Here is a 20,963-nt window from a genome sequence, read left to right as displayed (position 1 = left end):
ATCTTTAGGATTTTGTCGTGTTTTGTCATTGTTTGCCTTCTCAGTGCAAATCTGTTAAATGCACACTAAGGAAAGCCATTTCATATGCTGAAATATCACATTCAATATTCATATTTAAGTTTTCCATTAGATGCAGCTAAATTCACTGTTATGACCTCAAATGTATTACACAGCAATATTGTTTGTGTCATTTAATAACTGTGTGTAGTGTGTAGTTTTCACCACTAGATTGCAGCAGAATGCAGATATTAACAGTTTAATTCAATAACTTTTTTCTGTTATCAACACGTAATTTCTAATTTAACTGGTATCAGACAACAGATGACTATATTGTTATCACTTATACAGTATAATTAGCTCTGACATGTATTCTTTTTCTAATCTAATATATCTTGTGGCAGACTTCAAACATTAAACTGAGACAGTCAAAAGTAGTTTTCATAAAGTGAACTACACGTGTGCAGGTGAAATTAAATTGATCAGAGGTGCATGCGGTATAAACCAGTACAGAAAATACATAAAGTTAAATATATTTTCTGCAGTGAGAGGTTATTTGTAAGCCCCATTGGCATACATACACTTTTATATTGTGAATCTTGAGACTTCTTCTCTACCCAAGGTACTTTGGACAACATTTCACCTTTCTGACTTTTCAGTGAGAAAAAACGCGTTAATGAATTATAAAGTTTACTAGGGCTGCCACCTCTTAGTCGAATAATCGGTCGTTTTGGTCTTAGTCGACTAAGATTTCTTTAGTCGATTAGTCATTTTTTATGCTTATTCATGCTTAATTACTTATTTCCAAGAAACTTCTGAGCACATTTATGGTAAACACAAGATTTAAAGTGGTGATTTTACAGGATTAATTGTGGAGAAACTCAGTTTTACAGATGGTTAATTAACTACATTTATATTGTACTTTTCTAGTCTTAACCACTTCTCAAAGCGCACAGCTCTGTCATTTAATCAACTAATTGATTAGTCGACAAAATCCTTTAAGTATTAGTCGACTAAGAATTTCTTTAGTCGAGGACAGCCCTAAAGTTTACACAACATAAAGCTTGCACAGATTAAAATGTTTCGTATATCCGTTACCAAGACTCTGCCTTCAACTTAAACAAAAGTAAATAAAGCTGTTAATCATGTACAATCTTTACAGTAAAGTCATAATTTCTATTTGCAATTCTAGTGGTTTACATAATAATATATAATGCAAAAGTTCTCCCACTGATACATTGGACAGGTTAATGTTTACAGTATGGTGGCCACGCTCAGTGCCATTTATCAACCAGGTGAATAGAAACCACGTTCATAGGTCTGCGTGACCTACAATGATCTACCTAATTCACTAAATGTGTAGTATAAGTATATTTACTCCACTGCTGTACCATTTTGATGTAGTTGTTATTAAATTCTTCCATTTTGTGCTACTTTTATACTTCTACTCCACTACATTTCAGAGGGAAATATATTTCTTACTCCACTACATTTGACAACTATAGTTATGTTAGTTTTCATTTCATTAAAGGGCCCATGACATGCTGCTTTTTGGATGCTTTTATATAAGCCTTAGTGGCCCCTTAATACTGTATCTGAAGTCTCTTTCCCGAAATTCAGAATTACAGCCGCTAGAGGCAGTCCCACAATGAGCTTTCCTTAGTATGTGCCATTTCTGTGTCTGTAGCTTTAAGGAGGAGAGAGGAGGGGGGGGGGGCAAGGTGGAGAGTGGGGGTGTGGCCTTGACCAACTGCCACTTTGCTTGTTTGAAAGCCATGATCTCTCTCTCTCGCTCTCGCTCTCTCTCATGGGTGGGCCAAATTCTCTGGGCGGGCAAAGCAGAGAAAGGGTAGGTAACCTTGCTCCTTATGACCTCATATCATATCAGATCGGCCCATCTGAGCTTTCATTTTCTCAAAGGCAGAGCAGGATACCCAGGGCTCAGTTTACACCTATCGCCATGTCTAGCCACTGGGGGACCATAGGCAGGCTGGGGGAATGCATAATAATTTTAAAAAACCTCAAGTGAAACTTTCATGCCATGGGACCTTTTTAAAGTTTCCTCCAAAATATATGATCAGCTTCTAAAATATGATGCATTGTTATAGATAAAACTCCTTAAACCTACTTCTCTCACCATTTAAAGCTGGGGTAAAGGGAGTTTTCTGGAAAAGGCAAAAAAAAACAAAAAACATCAGAATTTGAAAATACAGCTCTCCTGCTGCAGCTTTCCTCTCTGTGTCCTAAGTGTCTCCAACCAGACGAACATGGGCATATGCACCCGCTTCATACAGTAACCTGTACTAGTCATTTCAATCATCCCCATTTCAATTGTGATCCTGATGCTGTTACGCAGCGGCATGTCTATGAGATTTACCATCCTGTTTTCTTTACAAAGTTGTGGGCCTGTGATTCGAGGCTCTATAGCTACATAAACTTGGAACTTGAATTAGCCATAGCTGTGAGACTTTGGCTATGGTTAGCAGAAGGCTACCAGGCTACTAACTATTAGCAGCATTTTCTCTACATCGCTATTGCGTTGATTTGTAAGACTCATTTTGAGAAGTTCTTTTTTTCCTTTTTTTGGGTTGCTTTGCAGTGTAGGCAGTTGTTACCATTGCTGGAATACCATTTTTTATGTTTGCCTTGAATCAGGCTTTCACCATCTGAAGGGACGTGCATCTGCATTTGTAGAACAGCCAATAGGAACACTCTCTGTCTCTAAAATGACCTATGATTGGCCAAAGTCTCCCATCATGGGCTAGTAAAGCCTGAAAACAGAGCCAAGAGGAGGTGCAGAAGTCTAGTTTTCTCTCAGACCACTTGCTTACAGTATGCTAAAAGATTATTACGGATTTATTGGCCAATGACGCCAAAAACCCTGCATATATCCTTTAACGGTTAGGATATGCAATAGTATTTCACACCAATAACCGTCACAGATATGATAATATAACAAATACAATAAAAAGAAACTGACCCAACTATTTTAATTACATTTAATAATGTGGCATAATACAAAACACAACTGCATGCATTCCTCTGTTGAACAATAACTTCCCTTGAATTCATTGTTTCAAAATAAATATCAAGGCAGACTTGAAGGTTAAACATCCTATATCGAGTTGTATATGCAGCAAAGGAATCATAAAACAAAAATTTGTTTTGCTTTGCACACAAAAGCAGCCAATCAGTTCAGTGAGAATGACTTGCAGCATATAACTGGCCCAGTTTTGCAATAGGAGAAAAGGCAAAAGGTATACAAAATCTGATATGGACCGCATACTTTTTATGTAAATATATTCAAACACTAATTGTTGGGAAATCCAATAAAGAGTATGGAAAAATATAAATAGAACTGTGTCTGTTCAATCAATTAAAATCTTTACAAAATAATATACTAGCGATAACAAATTTATAGTTTAATAATGACATACTTAACAACTTTTATACATTCCTTTTAAATAAAAAAATACTTTGGAAAAAGCTAGAATTATGGTGTCTGACGTTTCCATGAGGAGGTAGCTTCTCTCTTCCTTGTCTAATGACTTTCACATACCAAATTGTACCTTGTCCTCAAAGTTATGACTTTTAGATGTATGAGCCATAAACAATTCAGCTTCACAATAGCCAGGCCAGAAATGCAGTTAATATTGAGATTACTGATTGAAGTAAAGTTATGTTCACTTGTTGCTTCTGAGCATATACTTTAAATATCTGAACAAAGCTGTTTGCAAAGGCATTGTGATGATGGCCAGCAATGTCAAGTCAAAACAATTCATGCATGTTCATTTAGGACATAAAGACCAATGCATTTCAGAAATAGATTTTGGTTCTATCATGATATGATTGCCGTAGTATTAGTGTGATTCATACATGTTTGAGCAATTTACTGTTCACTGCTTTGAATTTTGAGTTGCAGCAGGTGACACCCAAACAAACTAACACTTTTTAAGAAATTGGCCAAAAGTACATTTGTGATTAGTGTGTACTTACACGATTGACTGTCAATAAAGATTCTATATTCTATAATTAAGATTCCGGTCTGAGGCTTTAATCTTTAAAGCTCAATAAAAACTGCCTATTTCTGGCAAGGCTAGTGGAAGTAGGACTCCAGGGTACCACGGCGGCGGACATCGGTTGTCCAGCAGTGGAAACCACCACCCAAGGAGTTGGCATGGCGAATATTCACCTTTATGGTCTTGATACCTGCAACAAAACCACATTTATGCATGAAATACAGAGTATTTTCCTGATCTTTTATGAATTGTAAGATCAAAACATCTGTTGAAATGAATCTTAAATATGTAAAAATAAGATGGTTTAACTTCAACGTACAAACTTACCAAGGTTCTCAAACATTTTCTGAATGGTGCTTTCATTGGCGTCAACCATAACACGCTTCTCACCCAACATCAGGACATTCATGGACAGCCATTTGGAAGACATCCACAGTGGGTGGTCTACATAGAAAGGGAGAGGGAGGGTCTTTTTCAGTAAATTCTAAATTTTTTGCTCAAGTAAGAGAAGATTTAGTTTTAGTACCCACCATCAGGAATCAGAGGTGTCGGAGGTTTCACAACCGTCCAACCAGCCTTATGGAACATGTCGATCTGAGGTAAAGGACCAAAAAAGGGCAGCAGTGAACACGGAGCACTCAGTGGTGTTTATCAAATTAGTGTATCAGTCCACAGAAGGGGAACACAGGGCACAGTGAGAAATGAAAAGTAGCCTTTCTTGTCCTACAGTACCTGGCGACATGGACGATCAGGGTTTGACAACACCAGTCCTGGTCCAATGATGTTAAAAGTGGCATCAATGTGCATGGGGTTAGGATCCTTGAATGAGATGATGTGGACCTTGTAGTCCGGAGCCAGATGGCGGCGCATCCACTCAATTCCCATGTAATTTGTAACCTGCAAAAAGACAGTAGAGGAGGTTTCAGGGTGTTGCCAATGCTATATATTCAGATGCAAATTCTAAAACTTCTACGTGCCTGTGGATGGCCACTATTTATACCAAAGTGCCCGTGAGCAAGGCCCTGAACCGTCATACTGCTCCATGGGTGTCATACTGTGGTTGACCCTGCACTATGACCCTCTAAAATGCATCTGTGTGGTGTGTTTTGTTTGATTTAATAATTGGTAAATGGTGTTCACAAGTACACAGAGACCTCTGTATTTCAATTTAATTTCAATTTAATTTTATTTATAGTATCAAATCATAACAAGAGTTATCTCGAGACACTTTACAGATAGAGTAGGTCTAGACCACACTCTGTATGTCTTTAGATGACACTCTGTATGTCATCTAAAGTTTAGCAGTAGCAAAACTTTGCTATATCTAATTTTTAATTCTGCATGTTGCATGTTGCTCTGCACCTAGTCTGGTTTAACAGATGTACATTGTTGGAATAAAGCGCTGACACAGCACTGTGGAGATAGGTCTGGCAATGGAAGACTACTCTGAACATGACTGAAATTTTAAGCAACAGACGTTTAAACTATAGACTTCAGAATTTTTACTTGGTGTGCTTTAAGAAAGGTCAATCTCCATATCAGATAGCAGACGTGTTCACAAATTGTACACCCTTCATACCTGACTCCTCTGGACAAAAAGGTCCCTCCCAGCTCGAATGAAGTCAGCAGCATCGAAGCAGGGCTCATGCTCTGTGGTCACGAACTTCCCCTCGGCTGCCAGCTTGTGTCTGTCCTCCACTGTGCGGATGGGGTAGTCCTGAAAGACACCACGCAAACATAATTAACACTTGGCAATTAATCAGCATTATACAATCTGTTGCCACATACAGGGCAATGAACAGCACAGGACAAAGGGTTCTGGTGATATAAAGAACCTAAACAAGACGTTTTTACGCATCTTTGTGTTGAAATTAAAAACCTAATCCCAACCCTTCAAAAAACATTTAGTCTCTACACTGTCCACACTTGAACAACATGTGCTGTCTTAATCTCACAACATAAGGCCTCACCTGATCATACAGCTCATCGGCCATAGTGGGTTTAGGGGCAGTGGTCCATTTGGCACCGTTTCTGAAGTACTCCTTGATCAAAGGCCTGTAGGCTCGGTATTCAAAGAAGCGAGCCCTCCAGGCCATAGGAGCCTCGATAATCTCATTCCCGACAACCAGAAGGATGTCTCTGGGCATGGCAGCATACATGCCTACAGATTCAACAATACAAGATTATCTTAAACTATTTTATAAAACACTGTGATGCAATAACGCTGTTATCGTACACCGATACTGTAAGATAATGTGAGACCAGCAGTGGAAGAAGCTCATTTACTTGAATTAAAGTAGCATTATACTAAAAAAATACTTGCATGCATACTTGGTGCGTAAGTGTCTTCAGGGGCTTTGAGCTATGAACTAAATCTTTATGCACACATTTTAAACAATTTTGATAATGGGTACTGAAAAAAATATATAAAAGATTTATCTGTGAGCGATACCTCTGCTTTGTCTATTTCTGTACCTGATGATGTGAAGTCTGGTGTTTTGTATTCCAGGGACCAGTCGATGGGTTCTGGTCTCCTTACATTGACGCCCTCATGGCGCAGAATATTGCACATTTCCTCAATCTCAGCAACAGCTTTCTTCAAGTGGTCCGCAGGAAAAGACTGGCCCCCATACTTTTGGTAAAAGGGCCAATACTTCTCATATGTGTTAGCCTGTTGAGAGGTTCACAATATGACAACATACAGTCAATCTCACAATTCAATTTAGACATACTTTTACATTACTATTTGTGTCAGGAACCCTACACAGCAGTAGCCCACACATTAGCATTATGTAATCTGACATTATATCTTACTTTCACTTCCACAGTGAAGGCAGGCACATGGGCGTTTTCAGCGCGACCTACGATCACCTCCTCTAGTGTGTCCCATTCGTTGTAGCTGCAGACAGGACATTCCTGCTGCTCGGGCTCAGTAACATCTTCAGCTGCATGGCGTGGCTGTGCAGCTGCTGCAATGGAAGTGCTCTGGAAAGCCCTCTGCACCCATCCAGTCACCGCCCGGCCAAGCTGAGAAGGGAGGAAAATGGATCACAACTTTTTGGAATGTTTTGCCACACATAAATGGCCTTCAGTTTTGTGAAATTACAGATACTGAGGATGGTTTTGTTGGACCTTTTCAGATTGAAAGAAAAATACAGTGTAGCCCCAAGCCTACATAATAATACAATATTTGTATTAAACAAACTAGCTGTGTGCAATTACCATTGCTGTATGTTGGTTTGTTTATTTTTGGTAGTTTTTTTTATTTATTATTTTAGTGCCAGATATGAACTGAAAATAGAAGTGATGGTCAAATAAATGACTTGGCTGGCAGCTCACAAACAAAGTGGCCAAACACAGTAAAACAGTATAGGCTGATAGAAGTAAGTGTTCTTAGATAGCAATGAGAATTGCGCAGTAGCCTACTGTACAAGGCTGATTTGGTTGGTGCTAAAGTACGCGTGTTATTAAGAAGCCACTATGTCCACAGATAGGCGTTACAGAGATTCATCTGCTGGCTAAGGAGCAGCTCGGGTGTCACTGAGTGTGGGAGCGCATCTGTGCCGAACAGCTGTTCACTGTCACTCAGGGACCAAAGACAAAAAAGCTCTCTCAGCAGTTAGAAACAACTCAATCATTGGTTTTTGTGTTTTTATTCAAATTGTATTTCCGTCAACTTAAAATGCTTAATCAGGCAAAAAAAAAAAAAGAATCAATAAATCAATGAACTGATCTCAAGTGAAAGAAGCAGCTCAGAGGAAGAAAATGTCGAGCATATTTTCTTTATTCACGTTTACTTATATGTGTTTTTTTAAAAAAAAAAAAAAAAAAAAAAAAAAAAAAAAACCTGTAATCTACTTTTTCTAAAAAATTTGGGAAAAAAACAAAAGACATTAAAACCACCATAATACCAACCATGGCTCCGATCAGATGGGCAGCCTCGGCCCCTCTGCTACCTCCTCTCAGACATCTGACTCGCAGCATTGTCCAATGTAATAGTTAAGTGCCAGTAAAATCAAACGGCAGCGCAGGATCCACTTCTCGGTTTGCTCATTAATGAAGACGCCTCAGCTCACAGCAGACTTTATAGCAGTGGGTCTACGTGCCTCTTAGACTATTGGTCGCTTTCACGCCGTGGGGCAACGTGACTTGAGGAAAAAAAAGCGTTTCTGAAACACAATCCCTGACGACAGCACATTCTTATCAACTGGGCTACTTGTGTTAAAAGTTTCCAAGTAGCCTACAACCTCTGAAAATGTATCAAGAATTAGTTTCACTGTGCAGAATATTTGTGTCCTCCTTCAAAACCGAGACTTGGGAACTGTTAGGGAACAGTAGGCTCTATGTAAGACATGTCTGCATTGCAATAAAAACTTCAAATGAGTGGAATACATCTGGTTTCCTATACTGCATAAAAAAGGCTGAAAACACAAAGGCTGAGTGATTTAATATATTTATTTTAAGCATTTCAATTAAAAAGTCTAAGATTCATTATTTTTTCCAATCTTCTCTCATTAATAATTACTCTAATGATCACAAAAAGAGCCCTGGTAAACATTATAAAAGAAGCAAATGTATTAAAGCTATAACTGGATTTAACCTATCTATGAGTGTGTTTTATGATTCAGTTTGTCATGCTTGCTTATTTGACTATTTTGACTCCAGTGTAATATAATAACATTAATATAATATCTTTTTTTTTCGGGGACATTACCAAACTGTGAAAAGCACAGCAAAAGGTGCCAAAGGAGTGGACATTATCAAAGAAGTTGATAGCCTTGTTCAGGCTGTGTCACCATATGCTTCGCTGGACTGTGCTCTCAAGGGAGTTTCACAACCAAAAGACCTCAGTGACCGATGATATTACCTCGCACTCTAGAAAGAGCTCTGGCTGATGCCCAAGGTTCAAAGGACAAGCACCGAGGAGGATGCTTTCATCTCCCCGTAGCATCATTCAGGCTCACAAAGAGAAAAAGTTTTATTAATCAATTCATGGTAACTAGGGAGAAAAAAAGATCCAAACAAGCAGATGGAATCCACGGCTGATATTCAAAGTGCAGTGATGACAAGAGTTCAGGAAGTTATTGCTCGCAAGAAACTGTCAAACACTTAACCGTCCATAAAGCTGTGACCTGTTTATCATTTTACAAGATAAAAATGCTTTTTCGGGCTGGTGGGCAGATATTGTAACCTTTAAACAGAACCAATCCCTGTTTCCAGTCTGTATGCTAACTGTGTCTGAGGATTACACCTCTTAATCAGATTAATCAAAATTATTGATATATTGTCTGTGTTTTTGATCGTGTGCATTAAGTCATCTGAATTTTCCAATCTGTGATTCAAATTCCAACGCAAGGATGGTCAGTGCTAGAAAGTAACTAAGAACATTTACTCAAGCAGCCTAGTTTTGCGGTACTTGGACTTTACTTTAAAATTTAGGCTACTTCTACTGTAATACGCTTAAGAGTGAAATATTGTACTTTTTACTCAATTATTTGACAGCCAGAGTAGATTCTTTTTTTACATGAAACACACATGCACTTATTAAATACAACACATTGTAATAAATGAAACCAGTGGTTCCCAATTTCTGTTTTTTACTTGTGACCCTACTTAGCTACATGCTGTGTGGGGCCCCAGGTCACGTTTCAGATGTTTGAGTTGTTTGCAGTTCCACCAGAGAGAATTTCCCCTCTAAACTTCTCATTTTTCATTTAAATAATAGTTTGAGGCCCAAATAGGTCAAATTATCCAATATTTCTTAAATAAAAACAAAAAAAGAAGGAGCAAAGATTAGAGAAAAGGCCAATAAACAAATATGTATTACTATTATCATCTCAACTCCAATGATGTTTCTTGTGACCCTTTATAGGGAGCCTGGCCCTTAGGGTTGGGAACCTGGACGGAGCCACTAAGCTGTAGGAAGGAGTAATACAGCCCTATTTCACCATAAAATCTAAATGCTCTTATTTTTGTCAGTTTATCTGAATGTGTGGCGTTTGCGGCTCCGCCCACTGCAACAACTGACCCCAGACCAGCTGCAGAGTGATATTTACATCTTCTAACAGCCTGTTTTCCCCTGACCTCCCTGACACTTTTATTTCTTGAGTTTTTTTAAAGGAGAGAGGCTTGGGTCCAAGGAAGATTACCAAAAAGATTTAATAACGAAATGACATAACAGAACAGGATTTTACGCTGCGGCGGACTAAAAAGATGCTTCCTCCTTGTGGATTCACATCAAACAGTCCCTCCTTGACCCTCTGTGTGTTCCTTTCCCCCACAACGATTAGAACCATTCCCATTGGTCCGTTGACACCCGAAATAAGGTGTCACTTCCAAATCCATGTGTCTTACTTACGATCACAAGATGAAAGGTCCTACCATGTGGGTGTCAATTCTTTTCAAGCTAAAAGGACCATTATTTTTGTTCTAATCTAGTCTGCATGCCAGCAGGGGTTGGCTCCAGGACTGATAAACAAAAGGTTTCAAAGAGCTTCCTCCTGTACGCTAAGTGACAGACATCACCTAATAAACACAATAAGTTTAGGAATCAGTGTGAAAAAGAAAGATATTGAATTGGGTCTAACCGTATTGATACAATCCTTTTTCGCTTAACCCAGCTGCAGCGTATACACTGAATACAATAAAACATAAAAGTACATTGATATCAAAAATCAGCATTGTTTTAACTTTTTTAAACTCAACACACTGAGGTTAAGTGTGAGAGATATGTTCTTTTCTATTTTATTCTATTACATCCTTTAACTTTATTGTTCTCAAAAGGTTACATTTTGGTAATTTCTGTCAGCCAAAGTTTGACCACTTCCCCCCACACTTTTTTTTTGCAATTAAAACAGCGACACACTGCTGCTGATCAATCATCTGCATTTCAAATTAGTCAAATATTTGACCATGTCCATGAACTTAACCTACTTTTTGAGGAAATGCTCCGCCCCACTGAACACAATCCTTATTTGCACATTCCCCATTTTTTTTTTTTTTTTTTTTTTTTTTTTTTTGCAGGGCATGTGGCTTTTAAACGAGAAAACATGATGGAGATGTATTTGATTTCAGTATGTTTAGCAAGTATCCTTATCATACCGTTCGCACTCAAAACTTTGTTCCCTTATGTTTGGATGGATATTCTGTATTTCGGGGATCTACTGCGGATTTTAGTGAAGTTTGTGTCGAGGCGAAGAAGGAGACCTTCCTTCTTTGTTTTGGATCGTTTCTTGGAGCAGACCGCTGCGCATCCAGACAAGCCCTTCATTGGGTTTGAAAATGAAATCTACTCGTACGCTGACACTGATCAAATGAGCAACAAAACAGCCGACGCGCTTCAGTCTCACCCAGGGTATAAACCTGGGGACACCGTGGCACTTTTTATGGGGAATGAACCCGCCTTTCTGTTTACCTGGCTAGCCTTGGCTAAATTAGGCTCTCCTGTGGCTCTTCTCAACCACAACATCCGCACCAAGTCTCTGCTGCACTGCTTTAACTGCTGCGAGGCGAACGTGTTAATCGCAGCCTCAGGTATGCATCTGCGTGCATGTGTAAGTGTGTTTATGAGCTAAACTTGATTTAAAGTTATTGCAGTAAGGCCTTCTCTTCAAGGAGCTGTTGGCTTCAGCCATGCATTCAGATTGTTTTAAAGGCTTTTAAAATAAATCATTATTTATTTAACTTAAGTTCTGTCTTTTTAGAAGTAGTTTTTTTTTTCTGCAAAATGGGATTGGCACAGTGAAAAAGTAATAATTCTAAAATCCTTAAATATATAGGCTAGAAGTGCTCAGAAAAAAAGAAAAAAATATAAGTTTTATATTGCTATGATTTTGTTTAGGGGAATTTATCCATCACAGTGGGCCTAGTGACTGGCACAGCTAGTACTTCCAGTGATGTAAAGGGACTTATCCTAGGAATTATCCTGAATATATCCCCTGCCAGATTGATTTAACACAGTCATGTGGAGGAGAAGGGACTTATGCTAATTATTAGTTATTATTAGTGCATAACTTTTTGATATTAATGGACATCCGTTACATTCAAGCCATTGTCAAATGAATTGATACAAAGCTAATTAAGGCTATCAGCTCTACACAACTCTCTCTGCATTTCTCAGTGTGGCTATGTTCAGAAGACTGTGTCATCCGGGGACTTTCGCGCACAGAAGGCTTGTATCATGTGGATGCGCCGACAGTGTTGTTATCATTACTTAGAATGCCTCATGGGGGAGACAGAAACTATGCACTATAGCTTTAAGCCTAAATATGAAATATTGATCTAGAATGAGTTTGTATCCAACTGAAGTATAAAATGTCAAGCCTTTGTGAAAAGGGGGTTAGGTACAACATTTCGCTCAGTGGTTTGACAAGACTCAGTGGGCATTTTTAAGGGTCTTAAAATTTGCCTTTCGGAGCAGCTTTTAACTGAGTCAGGGGTGCAAACTGTATTTTTGTTCTCAAAGTACTGCAGTGGACATTGTCATTGTCTCTTGAACTACTCCCTAAACATTCACTGACCAGTTTCCAGCTTCTCAGTAACTGCTGTCCAAACTTATAACTTAAAGTGAAAGTCGAGCCTGCAAGGTTTTGTTTGGCTTTAATCATACTTGCATTTTCTGTAAAGCTGCATATTTCACTGCCAATAAGTGAGCCAATATCTGTATGATAATCTGAAACTAGTATCTAGTGGTTATGCACAACAAAGTGCGGCAGTGAGCCACCACAGCCCCCACCTGAGCAAAGATTTGACCATGGGAGACCACAGAGCGGAGATGAGAAATCTCAACCCCCCTTCTCACCCGTCCAACACTCCTCAAACCCCTTTGACAACCACGAAAGCTTTGAGGACCTCTTTAAGGATACGTCGCTCTCCCCTCTTTCCCCCATCCCCATGTTGGAGTTCACTGACCAGATGAAGCAGCTGGTAAATGCTGGAACCAAGTATGCCCCCCTTCCTTCTCCCATCGTAAAACGCCAGGCACCTCTGCCCCCTCAAGGACGGCAGTTAATTCCTTCTCCCCAAACTGATAAGGATGCTTGTGTGCAAAATGCAGCAAGCATTAACTGATATGGGCCGGGTCCAGGCTGCATGCCTAGTAGCACTCATAACTTTTTCCAAGACAAGCCTGGGCCCTACGTATTAGATTCTTCCACAATTTATGTTGTGATAGGTAATAGAAAAAGAATGGTGAATAAGCACGGAACTGCAAACTTTGCAAATTTAGCATCCATTCCTCGTCAGCCACAGTCTGTCCCAAAAAATGAAAACGCACTAACACTAGCACTACTAAACGTTAGGTCTTTGACAGGAAAATCATTTTTAATCAATGATTTTATTATCAACCACAATCTTGATTTTATGTTTTTAACTGAAACCTGGTTGGACCATAATAACGGTGCTGCTGTTCTCATTGAGTCAGCCCCCCCTAACTTCAGTTTTATAAGTGAGAATAGAGTGAATAAGAAAGGAGGTGGAGTCGCCATTTTGTTTAATGTCTCATTCCAATGTACGCAAATATCTTACGGAAATTTTGCTTCTTTTGAATATGTGGCTCTTCAGCTAAGATCCTCCCCTCAAGCTCTACTTCTAAATATCTACAGGCCACCTAAATACTGTGCAACCTTCTTTGACGACTTTACTGAACTGTTGTCTATAATCTGTATTAACTTTGACCGTGTAATTATTGCTGGTGATTTCAACATTCATGTTGACAACCCCCAGGACCGAGGGACCAAAGAACTGTGTTGTGTTTTTGAGAGCTATGGACTGACTCAGCATGTGACACAGCCCACGCACAATAAGGGGCACACTCTGGACTTGATTATCTCCAAGGGTCTGAACATTTCCAAGGTTGTGGTGACTGATGTTGCTCTATCTGATCATTCCTGTGTTTTCTTTAACGGCACTATCTCTCTGCCCAAAAGTGCTCAAACAAAGTTAATCAGAAAACGGTATATCACTGAAAACACCAGTGAATCATTCATTCAGCTTTTCTCCTTTACACCCACCCTCACTGGGGCCTCAGTCACTGAGCTTGTAGATAATTTCAACTGTAAAATTACGAATGTTATTGATGCTATTGCTCCCACTAAGGTCAAAGCTGTCTCTGGTAAGGAAAGATCTCCATGGAGAAATTTTATAGTTGTGAAAACAGAAAAAAGAGTGTCGAAAAGCTGAACGCAGTTGGCGAAAATCTAATCTCCAGGTCCATTATAACACTTATAAAGAGAGACTTCGTGCATTTATAATCTGGAACTAAGGAATGCAAAGGCGGTCCTTTTTCTCTGACATTATTGCCAGAAACAATAATAATTCACGTGCTTTGTTTGCTACTGTTGATAGATTAACAAACCCTCCAGTACCAATAGCATCTGAACTGTTGTCTACCAAGGCTTGCAATGACTTTGCCTCCTTCTTCACAGACAAAATTCAGAAAATTAGACAAACAGTCAGTGCTTCCATATCAAGTACAGGATATGTGTTGTCACAGTGTGCACGCAAAACAAATTCCAACATGACACAATTTCATACGATCAACCTTAAAAACCTGGAGGACATAATACAACATCTGAAAACCTCCTCCTGTTGCCTTGATATTCTACCAACGGGTGTTTTTAAAAATGTTTCGAATTGTTTGGCTTCTGATCTTCTACAGATTGTAAACACATCTCTGCTCTCAGGTATCTTCCCACAGGCCCTGAAAACGGCAGTCATCAAGCCACTCCTAAAAAAGAACAATCTAGACATGACACTAATGAGCAACTATAGGCCAATATCAAACCTTCCATTTTTAAGTAAAATCATCGAAAAAGTGTTTTTTCAACAACTCAACCTTCTCTTATCGCTAAACAACAGTTTTGATGCCTTCCAGTCAGGTTTTCGACCACACCACAGCTCTTGTTAAAGTCTTTAATGACATCCACTTAAACACAGATAGTGGCAAAATTTCAATCTTAGTATTACTTGATCTCAGTGCTGCATTTGATACGGTAGACCATGACATATTGCTTGACCGATTGGAAAACTGGGTTGGTCTTTCTGGCTCAGTACTAAAGTGGTTTGAATCCTATTTAAAGAATAGGGACTACTTTGTGTCTATAGGTAATTATACATCTGAGCATACAAATATGACGTGCGGAGTTCCCCAAGGCTCAGTTCTGGGGCCTCTTCTGTTCAACAGTTCAGCGTCTCAGATTATGGAAAACAACAAAATAAGTTACCATAGTTATGCGGATGACACACAAATTTACATAACCTTATCGCCAGGGAACTATAGCCCAATACAACAATTAAATATGTGCATTGAACAGATTAATGATTGGATGTGCCAGAACTTTCTTAAATTAAATGAAGAAAAAACGGAGGTGGTTGTTTTTGGAGCAAAAGAGGAACGATTGAAAGTCAGTGCTCAGCTTCAAACGACAATGTTAAAAACAACAGACAAAGCAAGAAATCTTGGTGTAGTCATGGACTCAGACCTAAATTTTAAAAGCCACATTAACATAATTAAAAAATCAGCCTATTATCACCTTAAAAATATATCAAGGGTTAAAGGGCTTATGTCTCAGCAGGATTTGGAAAAACTTGTCCATGCTTTTATCTTCAGTAGACTTGACTACTGTAACGGTGTCTTTACAGGTCTCCCTAAAAAATCAATCAGACAGCTGCAGCTGATTCAAAACGCTGCTGCTCGAGTCCTCACTAAAACCAAGAAAGTGGATCACATCACTCCAGTACTGAAGTCTCTACACTGGCTTCCAGTGCCTCAAAGAATTGATTTCAAAATACTTTTACTGGTTTATAAATCACTAAACGGTTTAGGGCCAAAATACATTTCTGATCTGTTACTACATTATGACCCACCCAGACCTCTCAGGTGGTCTGGGACAGGTCTACTTGTTGTCCCCAGAGTCAGAACTAAACAGGGGGAAGCAGCGTTCAGTTTTTATGCTCCACATATCTGGAACAAACTCCCAGAAACCTGTAGGTCCGCTGCAACTCTCAGTTCTTTTAAATCTAAGCTAAAGACCTATCTTTTTGATGTTGCTTTTCTTTAAATAATCTATTTTATTAACTTTAATTTCTTATACTGCACTGTAACTTTTATTCTTATACTGCACTATCAATTTTATTCTTGTCTTTTAATGTTTTTAATTTGTTTATTATTGTTTTTTAATTGTTTTCTAACTGCTCTTTAATGTTTTATGTAAAGCACTTTGAATTGCCCTGTTGCTGAAATGTGCTATATAAATAAAGCTGCCTTGCCTTGCCTTGCCTTGCCTTATGATTGTTTTATGGTATGTCCCTTTGTAGAGCTAAAGGAAGCGGTGAAGGACGTGCTGCCCTCACTGATAGAGAAGGGCGTCACCGTCCTCCTGATGACCAAACACTGTGACACACCTGGGATTGAGAACTTCTCTGATAAAGTGGACAAGGCATCAGACACCCCGCTCCCTCGATCCCTCAGATCACACATCACATACAAAAGTCCTGCAGTGTATATTTACACCTCTGGAACTACAGGTACCGGAGTGGCAGCGTTTGTTTTTCAGTTTCATTTGAAAATCTGTTCCCACAACAACATAATATCAGTTCTTCAGTCTTGTGCTGTTTGTGTCTTGTTGTATTTCAGGTCTCCCAAAGGCAGCTGTGGTCAACCAGAACCGCCTCTTAACAGCTATGGCTGCTTTATCTTCAAACGGTGTGATGTCTAGTGATGTTCTCTACCTCAACCTGCCTCTGTATCACACAGCTGGATTCTTTATCGGCTTTATCGGATCCATTGAGGCGGGTGAGGCCTGTAAAACAAATAAGACTTTGTGAGGGTTGTATGAGATTCCTTGCATACCGGTGAATACTTACTGAGCTAACATAGAGTTGTTAGGTTGTTATTTTGAAATGTCGTGCTTTGTTAGATAAATAGCTATTGTATCTCAGGCCAAACATTTTCAAATTCAGACTGCAGCAATAGGTAAAATCTGCATTAAGGGTTTTGTCAAAATTCACTATACACATCGATAAGATCACCAAGTTAATTGTGGGCTCCAACGGCAAGCCAGTGATTTTTCAATGCAAGCTGCAGGTCAAACTTTCCATCCTCATGTAAAAGCAAACAGGTCACAGGTGAAACATTTTTGCATCATAAACCAAACAAAACTGTAAAACCATGTAAAACTAAATGGTTTGACACTTAAACCAAACAAAAGCTGTAGAACACAGTCCTGAAAAGTGGTTATGAGTGCAAGCAGCGGCTGTCCCAGGAAATCTAAGCAGAGATTTGATGGATCATTTATGGCAGATCCAGTTTTAGTTTGTCATAATACATTATTGACATACTTTCACTGTCCAAAGAAAACCATGTGTCTCTACTTCTTAAAACCAAATAAACCATGAAATGTATTGTCACAGAGGTGTATAAGGGAAATTATACATCACACATACTACACGTACAAACATGTTTGAATATCTTTATTGCGCATGTAATCGTGTTTAATTTCTACTATGTTTGATTACACTGAATCAGTGGTGTAGTCTAATGTATTATAGTGGGTATACTGTACTGTATATGTATGGGCCTATATATATGGGGGAGAGCATATCATAGTGGAGGGTCTCGGTGTCTTACCCCAGGAAAATTTGGAGCGTCAAAGACTTCATTTCCTGCGTTCTGACACACATTTTTATGCACCAATTTATGGTGGAAATACCTTTTTGCGAAGAAAAAAAAACACAGATGACAATTCAAAATCTATCAAAATTCTAATGGAAAGTATGTTGTTACATGCCATTGCACATTTTTAAGTGGTTTTATGGAAATACCGCATACTGCGTATACCTGTGTATCACGTAGACTCCACCACTGCTCTGAATCTGCACCATATACTGTAACCCTTACCCACGTTAACCTTAAACTTGATGGATTAACAGGGTATCGTAAATGTAAAATTATGGGTCCATGGAATATGCTTGACCAAAAAAGTTTTAAGTATAACAAATGCCAGGTGGCAAAACTTTTGTTAAAACCTGAAGAAAGGTGCCTCTGAGAGAAGTTGGCCTGTGTGTAAATGAACAGAAAGGGTCTAACAAGATTTGCATTGACAGCTGTTTTTCTTAGCTCATGGAAGGTTGACGTTTTGGAGATACATGATTTTCACAGGACAACAACGATAGTTGACATACTGATTGTCTAATGATTCTAATACTAATGATTCATCATTTTACAACTGTATTAAGGAGAAAAAAAGTAAAAGCTATTACATGTCACAATGATCATATATTTAGGTGTTTTAGTTTAGAATGTGATCACGGACATGGTATCGAGGTATCACTTGAACCTTAGAGCTCTGCGGTTATTAGTATGCAGATTCATGACAGTGGCAGCCTTTTACAAGACCTTTATAAGAGTATGAAGCCACAAAATTGCTACAAAATTGTAAACCAAATTAAACTTGTTTCCACACTACACACAAAGTGCTGCCCCTGCTCCTCCTCCTCCCTCTGGTTTTCCCAACCCTTTGGGAAACGAAATGAAAGAGTCTTTTGTCGCTGTGAACCAGTAATCTGAACAGAGTGGTTCAACCAAGACCAGATTACCTCTACTTTCTTAACTGCTTCGTTCTAAATAGGCGAAAGTTCACACTGCTATTATATGTCTTGGTAGGGAGTCTGAGTAACACACATTTTAGGAGATTTCCAACACTGCTCCAGAACAATCGCTGTCCTGTTGTGCAGTTCATGTAGTTAAATGGAATACAGTTGGCATGAGTATGTCTTACATAACTTACAGCAAATTCAACTTTAACTTACATCAAAATATAAATGGAGTGTAGAAATAACCCTATTGGTACAAATAATACTGGTGTTTACATAACAATTAATAAATCTTACAACTGGAATGTTATCTTTGGTTAAATGGGCATCACCCGTATTGTACTTTTTATAACTGAATATTAAAAATAATTAATTTTCAAAAGTTGTGAACAGCAGAACTCACTGAATTGAAAAAATGAATGGAAATGAATCTGAATCTGTTGTCATCACACATATATGCTGCTTAGTTTATAATCTTATAGCTTATATCTGCTGTCTTATTTTGAAGGGTCGACTATCATTTTGAAGCGGAAGTTCTCTGCCTCTCAGTTTTGGGATGACTGCAGGAAATACAATGTGACTGTTGTGCAGTACATAGGAGAGGTGATGCGTTACCTCTGTAGTACACCGAAGGTAGGTTAACTGTTCCCAGCTTTTCACACAGTGTTGTTGGCAGCCATGCAGAGCTCGGTACTGCAAAACTAAACTTATTACAGTATTTTAGCTTTCTTGAAGTAGGAATAATTTTAGTTTTACAGGTATTTGCAGAGTTTAAAGTCTGATAGTAATATTTTGTAACTATTTTAAGTTGCTGATACTGCCTTTTAATTTCATTAATCATGTTTATGCCATTAAGTATCAGTTTTATTGCATGTTGGCCTCTGCAGCAGTGTCTTGATCATGTGAAGGAACTGAAACACAAACCAGTGACATTCCTTTAGGGCTGGCTGAAGGTTATGGTCACCCACCTTCTTAATCAGGGGTGGCAATAATGCCTTCAGAAGAAGATTATTTTTGGACAGAATGTAATTGTACAATTTAAGGGACAACGAAAATGCATATAATTGCAGTTTTATTCATCTGTGGTTGTGAAAGCTGTCAAGATGTCATAAGAAAACCGCCATCCATGATGCCTCATATATAAAAATACCGCTCCTATAGTTTGATATATATACAGTGGGGGAAATAAGTATTTGACCCCTTGCTGATTTTGCAGGTTTGCCCACTTACAAAGAATGCAAAAATCTACAATTTTAATCATATGTACATTCTAACAGTGAAAGACAGAATCCCAAAGAAAATTCCAGAAAATCACATCATATGAATTTATTAAAATTGATAACCATCTGATGAGGAAAAACAAGTATTTGACCCCCTGGACAAACAGCAAGTATTCTGGCTCCTACAAGCCAGTTAGTCTTTCTTTAAGACACAGCCCCAATCTGAACCAATTATCTACATCAAATACACCATCCTCACCTCGTTACCTGTATAAAAGACACCTGTCAACACCCAAACAACCAGCATCCAACATAACCACCATGGGCAAGACCAAAGAGCTTTCTACGGACATCAGGGACAAGATTGTTGATCTGCACAAGGCTGGGATGGGCTACAAGAGAATCGGAAAGCAACTTGGAGAGAAAAAATCAACTGTCGGTGCAGTTATCAGGAAATGGAAGAAGCACCACACCACCGCCAACCTCCCTCGGTCTGGTCCTCCACACAAGATCTTGCCTCGTGGGGTGTCCCTGATCATGCGAACGGTGAGGAATCATCCCAAAACCACAAGGGGGGAACTGATGAATCAACGGAAGGCAGCTGGGACCACAGTTACAAAAGAAACGGTTGGTAACGCACTACGCCGTCATGGATTGAAATCCTGCAGCGCACGCAAGGTCCCCCTGCTCAAGAAGAAACATGTACAGGCCCGCATGAAGTTCGCCATTCACCACCTGGACGACTCAGAAGAGGCCTGGAAGAAGGTGATGTGGTCAGATGAGACCAAAATAGAACTTTTTGGCCTCAACTCAACTCGTCGTGTTTGGAGGGCAAAGAACACCGAGTACAACCCAAAGAACACCATCCCCACCGTCAAGCATGGTGGTGGCAACATCATGCTTTTGGGGTGCTTTTTCAGCCAAGGGGACGGGACAACTCCATCGTATTGAGGGGAGGATGGGACGGGGCCATGTATCGTGGAATTCTGGACCGACATCTCCTTCCCTCAGTGAGAGAGCTGAAGATGGGTCGAGGATGGGTGTTTCAGCACGACAACGACCCTAAGCACACCGCCAAAGCAACAAAAGAGTGGCTGAAGAAGAAGCACATCAAGGTTCTGGAGTGGCCTTGCCA

At 39.2% G+C, this 20,963-nt stretch overlaps 2 protein-coding genes across 2 annotated transcripts in view; one reads left to right on the top strand and one right to left on the bottom strand.

Moving 5' to 3' along the window:
* Window positions 1-2,981: 2,981 nt before the first annotated feature.
* Window positions 2,982-8,082, bottom strand: gatm (glycine amidinotransferase (L-arginine:glycine amidinotransferase)). The gene is made up of 9 exons (XM_028575506.1): window positions 7,932-8,082; window positions 6,831-7,043; window positions 6,492-6,687; window positions 5,987-6,177; window positions 5,596-5,733; window positions 4,749-4,913; window positions 4,547-4,610; window positions 4,344-4,460; window positions 2,982-4,206 (listed from the first exon to the last, which is right to left on the bottom strand). Exons 1-9 carry the CDS (start codon window positions 7,998-8,000, stop codon window positions 4,094-4,096), a joined length of 1,266 nt encoding a protein of 421 aa, XP_028431307.1. The 5' UTR covers window positions 8,001-8,082; the 3' UTR covers window positions 2,982-4,093.
* A 2,951-nt stretch (window positions 8,083-11,033) lies between these two features.
* Window positions 11,034-20,963, top strand: part of LOC114553984 (very long-chain acyl-CoA synthetase) — a 15,459-nt gene continuing 5,529 nt past the window's right edge. Inside the window, exons 1-4 of the mRNA XM_028575492.1 lie at window positions 11,034-11,549; window positions 16,332-16,541; window positions 16,651-16,809; window positions 19,117-19,241. Of these exons, the coding sequence (XP_028431293.1) occupies window positions 11,066-11,549; window positions 16,332-16,541; window positions 16,651-16,809; window positions 19,117-19,241 (978 nt within the window). The 5' untranslated portion in view covers window positions 11,034-11,065. The remainder of the gene's footprint in view (window positions 11,550-16,331; window positions 16,542-16,650; window positions 16,810-19,116; window positions 19,242-20,963) is intronic.

This window comes from Perca flavescens, chromosome 1 (genome assembly GCF_004354835.1).
Source record: "Perca flavescens isolate YP-PL-M2 chromosome 1, PFLA_1.0, whole genome shotgun sequence".
Classification (NCBI taxonomy): Eukaryota; Metazoa; Chordata; class Actinopteri; order Perciformes; family Percidae; genus Perca; species Perca flavescens.
Note: the sequence above shows the minus strand (reverse complement) of the source record. Positions and strands in the feature narration are given on the sequence as shown.

What these genes read in the sequence shown, in the direction of transcription:
- gatm (XM_028575506.1), bottom strand. Translation starts at nt 8,000, where the DNA reads ATGCTGCGAGTCAGATGTCTGAGAGGAGGTAGCAGAGGGGCCGAGGCT. An exon ending in CCTTCACTGTGGAAGTGAAA is followed by an intron (nt 6,688 to 6,830) that starts GTAAGATATAAT and finishes ACCTCTCAACAG; the next exon opens with GCTAACACATATGAGAAGTA. An exon ending in CTGATCGTCCATGTCGCCAG is followed by an intron (nt 4,611 to 4,748) that starts GTACTGTAGGAC and finishes CCTTTACCTCAG; the next exon opens with ATCGACATGTTCCATAAGGC.